The following is an 8,321-nucleotide window of genomic DNA, read 5'->3' as shown; positions in this document are numbered from 1 at the left end:
GCAGGTAGATGTGGGACCACAATCGAGTCAAATTTCTGCAAGTGGAATTGGATTCCGTGGAGGAAGATATGGAGCAAAGTTGCAAGAAAAGGGTTTCAAGGTATACAAAAGCCAGTCAATTAGACATAGATTACAGAAACTTTATGTACTTGTAAATGTATCAAATTTCTTACAAAAGTCTACTTTTGTTAAATAAGTAAAGATTGTCAGCATTTAGCGTGCGTTATTGTATTCCTGGTTATATGCAAAACCAGTCTATTAACGAGCGTTAAGTTAAGTCGATTAACATTTTCTGTTTTTTCTCTAGATACTAAGTGCACTTCTTGAGTGATTAGGGAAATCAAATTCATCTGTCAATCTAGACAATTTAAAATTGTATTTATTTTTAGTTATGCCTTTCGATGTGCATGACATACACTGCATTCATGCATCTACATTCAGTACATACAATATAAGAATCATTAGCTAAACGAGAAGTTGTAAACTTTGCCATCTATGTACATACGCACCACAAAAGCGTAACTATAGACAACATATTATATAGATATATGTATATATATTAGTTTGAAATTTATGCAATAAGAATGTGAATACAAACTTTTGTATTCTTATATTTAGGAGAAAGCTACTCAGGATTAGCAATCCAGTCGATCCAAGCTAACTACGGTGGTGGCGGTGGTGGAATGGTCAGTACAAGTGGTTGCTGTATTGGAGGTGGTGGCGGCGGGGGAGCACATTCATCTGCTGGTACAGTAATACTCCAGTTAATTTTTGCGATCTAGACATTTTATGCTACTCTACATGTACGTGTGTGTGTGTGTGTGTGTGTGTGTGTGTGTGTGTGTGTGTGTGTGTATGTATACGTGTAGGTGAGCGTCCACGCACTCACACTCACGGAGGTGTAGTAGCTGCTTACGGAGGAAAAGTGTATCGCACGTCTTCACTGACAGAAGTTTTCATGGGAAGTGGCGGTGGAGGCGGAGCCAGAGATCAAGACTGTTGCGCTTTACCGGGAGGTGGAGGAAACGGTGGTGGTATTGTAGAGATATTTACTCCTGCATTCATTGGATCGGGAGGAAGGATTAGTTCGTGTGGAGCTAAAGGGCAAGATGCCGGCCACAACATTGAAGTCAAGGGTGGAGCGCAAGGCGGTGGGGGCGGAGGAGCCGGTGGATCAATTCTGTTAGTTACCAATTTTGCTGGTGTTCCTACTAATGGATCTGTAAGTATAGACGTAAGAGGAGGAGTTGGAGGAAAAGAATCAGATCCAAGTTATTACGCACCTGGCGGGAAAGGATCATCTGGACGATTCACGTGGCACAAACTGCAGATGTCTGAAAGCGGACCACTGTCTGTACACTAAAATATTTTATCCATTGCACTAGACTGCATGGACAGGCACAGCAAAACTTGCGTTTCAGTGCCGTGTGGTGATGACGATTAATAAGTAAATAGTTGCTTAGTTCGAAAAGTGAAAATGTCTGTTAATTGAATAAATTCTTCAACTAGAATAAATTGTTCACACTAATATTATTGCAAAAAGCAAGTAAAGCAAAAAGACCCGTCTAGATGACACTGGCCCGCATATCAAACTAATTGTTTTCGCTGTACAAAAACAGTAGTATAAATGTGCTGGTGAGATGGTACATGATGGCACTTTCACGTACGATCCATGCCATTAATAATGATCATTATCTAGTTAGAAACACTGAACAAGTCTAGAGTCAAGAAGGCTACCACATCACATGCCTCGGAAATTCAAATCTTCAAGTATGCATGTACAGTTCACTGTATACTGTACATTGCGATGTGCACGTGGGTTCTGGCCCTGTGTGCCGTAAAGGCATACCTTCCTACTACAAATCATATTTCTGGTGGTTGTTATGGTATCTGTAAAATTGTCGCTGAAGCAGTTGCATGCGTGCCACTGATGACGATGCAGTCCATGCTTGGTAGCAGTCGGTAGAAAATTGGCTGCCAGAGCTCCAACTTTCTTGCCGCTGCCTATAATCGTACACAAACATTCGGCTAATCCGAATATTCTAGACCATGCACCTTAATTAATGTTTGCTTGTATACAAAATTCTGGACCACCTCAAACAATTCAGACAAACTTATGCAAACTTTTGAACTATTACTCTAGAGTAGCCTCGGCCATGTAATGTACAGTACGCTTGGGAATGGGTTATTGTATTAGAGGGATGCATCTCACAATACGTTAGACTACTGTATTGGAGAAATGTATCTCTCAATACATTAGATTAATAAAACTGCATTTGTCATTATCAGATTCATTCCAAACCTTCAGTAATCTTCCTGATCTCTTTGCCAGTTTGTCCATAAAGTCAGTCGCATCATCCCAACTGTCAATCTTGTATGTCGCTTGAACATAATCGCGTTTCACTCTCTCCAAAACGGCAGGAATAAAATCGCTTGGCAACTTTACATTCTCCACCCTCACCCTGAAGAGACAACAGAACAACCAAAAATTCAAATCGATGGTATAAGAGATGCAAACGGTTGTCACATGTGACGTACCACACCCTTGAGAACAATGTCAGTTTCTGAATCATTTGATGGGTAGACAACTCCTGGACAATCAATGAGGTAGATATGTCTCATCAAGGTAATATATTGTCACACCTACAATATATATATATATATATATATATATATATATATATATTACCAAAAATTACTAAAAACATAACTATTTTAATAATAAAAGTTACCTTTCTTTCTCCTGCGATGAGGGCCACAATGCAAACCTTTTTGCTTGTAAGAGTGTTGATAATGGAGCTTTTACCGACATTGGAATATCCAATGAATCCAACACTGAAGAAAGAGTAGAATTGAGGTTGATGAGGTGTGCTGTTAGTCACGTGATAAACACACACACACACACACACACACACACACACACACACACACACACACACACACACACACACACACACACACAATGGACCAACATAAAACAGACCAATTTACCACCTGACCTGCTGCTTGTCTTTATGCAACTGAAGAACACATCAATCACCCAAACAACAAATTACCAACAAGAAACATGTTAATTAACCTTCCCAAATTGTCTCAGCAATTGAATAAGAGCTCCTTTGCCAAATGAGTTGGTCAGACTTGCATGAAATGCAAGCGTTGGAAATTCAGCAGACAAAATTTGAATCCACCGAGTCTAAAACAAAGACAATTGGCTATTTCACAACGACATGGGATATAACGTGATGTTAGTCATGGCTATGGCTACCTTTCAAAATATGATATTGTCTGTCTTCCTGTATTCGTCTGTTCATCTGTCCATTTCTTATGTGCTTGGCAGTTTGTCTGTCCATCTGTCTGCTTGTCCGTACGTCTATCAGTTGTCTGTCTGTTTGCCACTTTGTCTGTCCAGATCTCCACTTGTCTGTATGGAATTCTGTCAATCTGTCCACAAGTCTGTATATCCACTACTCACATGTCACCACATCTATCACACACACTACCAACGTCCATCTAAATGTTCACTCCACCATTATACACAAAACTGCTGTAGAAAGGTTAGTATACACACACTGCAAATATGTTCAGCAACTCCACAAGTATTTACAACATGTATGTGGTCGATCCAAGACATCATTCCACATACCACTCAGTATCGACATCATTTCTTATTTCATAGGCTTATAGGTAGTGAAGTAAGAACTGCGAATGCTCAAACCATCACATGATTATTATTTTCCTACTTCAATCAATCAGTCTGATTTTACTTCAAAAGATCCAAGCATCATAAATTTAGTTGGTCTAGCCTAACTGTCTGCCTGTAAGTCTGACCATATATAATCTACCAATCTACTGCTATATGTTCAATAAACCGTAGACCAGGAAATTTTGGTGACGTTAATATTTGGCGAAATGGTCCAAAACGTTTGGCAAATATTAATTTTGGCGATATGCAGCTCTAGTGAGCCTGTTTTCTGCAGTGTACCTCCCAACTCTGGCATTTACCTTTGGTGTGTACTCATCATAGTTCACACGTGCACGTGACTTGTCAGAGAATCCGTTGCTCTGTGACCAAACACAACTTACACCAAGTTGGCTCGTTCTACTTCCCGCTTCGGACAAGAAGAATGGTCCACATATTGAGAGCGTCGCTAGGGAAAGACGATCTATTGTTTGAAAGTACCTGTGCAGCACCATCTTTGTAGCAATGCATGTGCACATGTGCAACAAAACATTTGACAAATTTAGTGAATTCTCATTTTGGCTATTCACTCACCAATCACCAAATCAAAACTGTCACCAAAATTTCCCTGTCTACGGTATAATACAAACTCTCACACACTTGTTACATACCGTCACCCAAGTTGGAATAAGATCACATTTGTTTAGTAAGAATATGAGATGTTTATGTTTCTTCTCCTTCGTCATGTATGTCTCAATATGTTTTGATCGTGTGCCAAGCGGGTCTCGAGCATCGAGCACCTAAATACAACAGAAATGCATCACGTGTTAACATCATGAGAGTCAACAGAAGAGAAAGACAAGTCAAACTCACTTGCACAACAACATCTGATGAATCGATAACCTGAAATGACAAACTTGATCAGAAACTTGTAAAGAGTAAAATGTAATTTGATTATCTGTCCATCTGTCTGTCTGTCTGTGTGGTGGTCTATCTGTATGTATGTCTGTCTGTCTGTCAATGTCCATCCACCTGTCTGTCTGCCTGTCTCTCCGTCTGTCTGTCTGTCTGTCTGTCTGTCTGTCTGTTTGTATGTCTGTCTGTCCGTCTGTCTGTCTGTGCATCTCATGACTCACACACAATAGATCATATAACTCATCACCTTGTAAAGCTCGTTCCATATCCGTTTTGATTGCCCTTACTAAGCACTGGATGCTTGGCCTCTTCCCTACGCTTACAAAACCACAAACACACGTACATAGTAAAACAAAGCAACGAGACAGACCACCCAACCTCACGTCTTCCTTTGTGTCATCAATGAGATTTTTGTCTTCCTCTTTGTCATAATTAACTGAAAGAGAAACCATAGTACAAGCACATAGTGACACACATGAATACATGCACATGCACACACACACACACACACACACACACACACACACACACACACACACACACAATACAAACAGAATTCGGTCACTCCCTTACCTCCTGATGCCTCCACTGTATCCAAATAATCCTTATATACAACAACACTACAACTACAGTCCGCCACACTTTCATTATCTACACAAACCTGAAGATCACCAGCCGTCAGTCTCGGCCACTTTCTTTGCACCTTCTTGCCAAACGTGTTCTCAAACAGTTCTGTGTCGAGAAGATGCACCCGCGCATGCTAAACATGAAAAAATATTAAACAACAAACACGTATTTGTGCACCTATAAACATCTGCATTGCTGTTGATAGAAACACACAACTCAATTTGCACTTGTCCTATTTGTTTCTTGTATCTGATATTCAATCATTGGCTCCAATATTCAATCAATTGGAAAATCAGATGAATGCGTAACAACAAATGGACCGATGGTTTTTGACTACAGTAAACTGTAATTGTGCTCCACGTGACTGCTAACGCGTGCAACATTGCCACGCCCAAATTTGCCACGCCCCATAACGCGCGTTAAGCCTGACCAAACATAAAGTCCTTCTAATGCTCCAATATTATCTCACCTTTGCTTTCTCTTGTAATAAAGACACGGGCAGTTTCGATGGTCGCATGACAACCTGCACGTAATGAACAAAACGACGACTAACTACCATATGTCCTCAAAAGAATGCCACACTTAAATAAACACCACAGGGTAGCCAATTGACTATATTAGACTTAAGCCAGTCTCTCCCCGTTCCTGCTGTTTCCGCGTGCATGTTTGACACGTGCCTGAATCATCTGAACCGCATGGCTGAAGAGTAGTGACCCAAGAAGCGTTCATATGAGGCTGCCTTCAAACTCAAAGTAGCACAGTAGGCAAGGAGCTTCGAGAACAGGCAAGCACAACGAGACCAAAGAGACGACGACGAACACCGAAAGGCGAGAGAAGACAGTCTCAATGGTGACGTTATCACACAGAGACAGATAAAGGAAAGAGAGGGGAAGATCAGGCTTGGGCCAGACTTGCGTAGTGTGTGTGTGTGTGTGTGTGTGTGTGTGTGTGTGTGTGTGTGTGTGTGTGTGTGTGTGTGTGTGTGTGTGTGTGTGTGTGTGCGTTTGTACGCAATTGTGTACGTAAATGCAGGTAGATGTGGGACCACGGTCAAGTCAAATTTCAGCAAGTGAAATAATTGGATTCCGTGGAGGAAGATATGGAGCAAAGCTGCAAGAAAATGATTTTCAAGGTATACAAAGCCAGTCAATTAGACATAGATTACAAAAACTTTATTTATTTGTAAATGTATCAAATTTCTTAGAGGCGTCTACTTTTGTTAAATAAATAAAGATTGTCAGCTTTTAGCGTGCGCTATTGTATTCCTGGTTATAAGCAAAACCAGTCTATTAACGCGCGTTAAGATAAGTCGATTAACATTTCTGTTCTTTCTCTAGATACTAAGTGGCCTCTTGAGTGATTAGGAAAAACAAACTCATCTGTCAATCTAGAAAATTTCAGATTACATTTTTAGTTAACGTTATGCCTATAGATTTGCATGACATACACTGTATGCATGCATCTACATTCAGTACATACAATATAAGAATCATTAGCTAAACGAGAAGTTGTAAACTTTGCCATCTAGGTACATACGCACCACAAAAGCGTAACTACAGACAACATATTATATAGATATATTAGTTTGAAATTTATGCAAAAAGAATGTGAATACAAACTTTTGTATTTTTTATTTAGAAGAAGGCTACTCAGGATTAGCAATCCAGTTGATCCAAGCTAACTACGGCTGTGGCGGTGGTGGAATGGTCAGTACAATAGGTTGCTGCATTGGAGGTGGTGGCGACGGGGGGCAAATTTTATCTGCTGGTAATACTCCAGTTAATTTTTTGCGCTCTAGACATCCTATGCTACTCTGAGTGTACATATATACATATACATATATCCATGCAGTCCATGCATGGTTGCATGCAGTTAGTAGTAAACTGACAGCCAGAGCTCCAACTTTCTTGCTGCCGCCTGGTGCTTTAATTAATTAAACTAAAATTTGGAGAATCAGAATTCTAGACCACTTCAATTAATGTTTGCTTGCCTCTAAGCAAAACTTCTGGACCTCTAAAAAATTGTAAAACTCAAACATCTGGACTACTAGATTCTAGTAGAATTTTGGAGCACCTCAAGTCTATATAGCTGAGGTCTATCGCAAGCATGGGTTCTGAATCACGTGCTCCGAAGAGACGATTACTTCCAATTAGTTTGCTTCACACAAGTAGGAATGCGATGAAAATTATTCTCCAGTTTTTCCGACCAAGTATTCTAGCCCACATGCATAACCCGCTTCTTCGTATTCTCGTAGATCTCGCGAAAAGCGATAGATACGCTTCTGTTTATTGCTTTCTAGGGGCAGAACAAGCAATCACGCATGACGTTTGCACGGTAGAAAAAATGAGATACGAATGTCGACAGAGTCCCAGTTGTTATCGTCGTACTCTGCAACAAGCTCTGCCAACTAATTAGCTAAAGAGACGGGTTCATGTGGGAGTATACGTTTGCCCACGTGATAAGCTCCTACTCATTCACGTAATGGTCTAGAATTCCGTATTGTACAAAAATCGGTAACTTACGTACCGCATTTTTTGTAAAAAGGAATAACCGGGCATCGGTAAGAGACAATGCTAGTGATTGTTTCTATTGAACTCCCTTCCGTCTCATTCTACTACACCCGGTAGTATTACCTCATTCTATAAATGCAACAACAGAGAGTGTACCGTTCAGTTTATGCGAATTTATATTAGTGTAGCATGTACAGGCTACTGTCGTTCACTCTTATTGCAGCCTTGACAAGTTTGACAACGTGTATAGAAGACACGTGTCTACTGAAGTATGTTGACGAGATCGAAATACAAGCCGCTGGCTTCTAGAATTATGCAGCAGCAATCGCAAAGAACGAAGTAGCACGGCAAGAGTAACGTGTATCGTTTTTGCTATAGATCTGACAATCCTGGCGACGTCACACTCACAGAGCTCTGTCGATACCTCAAAGTTGACAAAGACCAGTGGGTAAGTCATTTCAGTCTTTGATAAAACGTTCAAACACAGACTTAAACAGTACTGTAGAGCCGTTGCAATTGTATGTGTAAGGATAAGAGTGCATGCTCCGCGGACTGAAAGATTTTGATTTTCAAAAGATATCACGACAATT

At 40.4% G+C, this 8,321-nt stretch overlaps 2 protein-coding genes across 2 annotated transcripts; one reads left to right on the top strand and one right to left on the bottom strand.

The window, feature by feature from the left end:
- The first annotated feature begins 706 nt into the window (after window positions 1-706).
- On the top strand, window positions 707-1,500 carry LOC134183817 (uncharacterized PE-PGRS family protein PE_PGRS36-like). Its single transcript, XM_062651390.1, has 2 exons — window positions 707-747; window positions 870-1,500. Exon 2 carries the CDS (start codon window positions 959-961, stop codon window positions 1,361-1,363), a length of 405 nt encoding a protein of 134 aa, XP_062507374.1. The 5' UTR covers window positions 707-747; window positions 870-958; the 3' UTR covers window positions 1,364-1,500.
- Window positions 1,501-2,248: 748 nt separating this feature from the next.
- LOC134182900 (nucleolar GTP-binding protein 2-like) lies at window positions 2,249-5,780 on the bottom strand. The gene is given in 12 exon segments (XM_062650341.1): window positions 2,249-2,456; window positions 2,528-2,643; window positions 2,733-2,835; window positions 2,995-3,020; window positions 3,080-3,193; window positions 4,351-4,479; window positions 4,553-4,582; window positions 4,842-4,876; window positions 4,938-5,030; window positions 5,168-5,198; window positions 5,256-5,354; window positions 5,691-5,780. Coding segments are annotated over 12 exon segments (1,074 nt in total).
- Between the last annotated feature and the right edge of the window lie 2,541 nt (window positions 5,781-8,321).

Source organism: Corticium candelabrum, chromosome 8, assembly GCF_963422355.1.
Source record: "Corticium candelabrum chromosome 8, ooCorCand1.1, whole genome shotgun sequence".
Taxonomy (NCBI): Eukaryota; Metazoa; Porifera; class Homoscleromorpha; order Homosclerophorida; family Plakinidae; genus Corticium; species Corticium candelabrum.
Note: the sequence above shows the minus strand (reverse complement) of the source record. Positions and strands in the feature narration are given on the sequence as shown.

Coding starts and splice junctions, on each gene's coding strand:
- LOC134183817 (XM_062651390.1), top strand. CDS start 959: ATGGGAAGTGGCGGTGGAGGCGGAGCCAGAGATCAAGACTGTTGCGCT.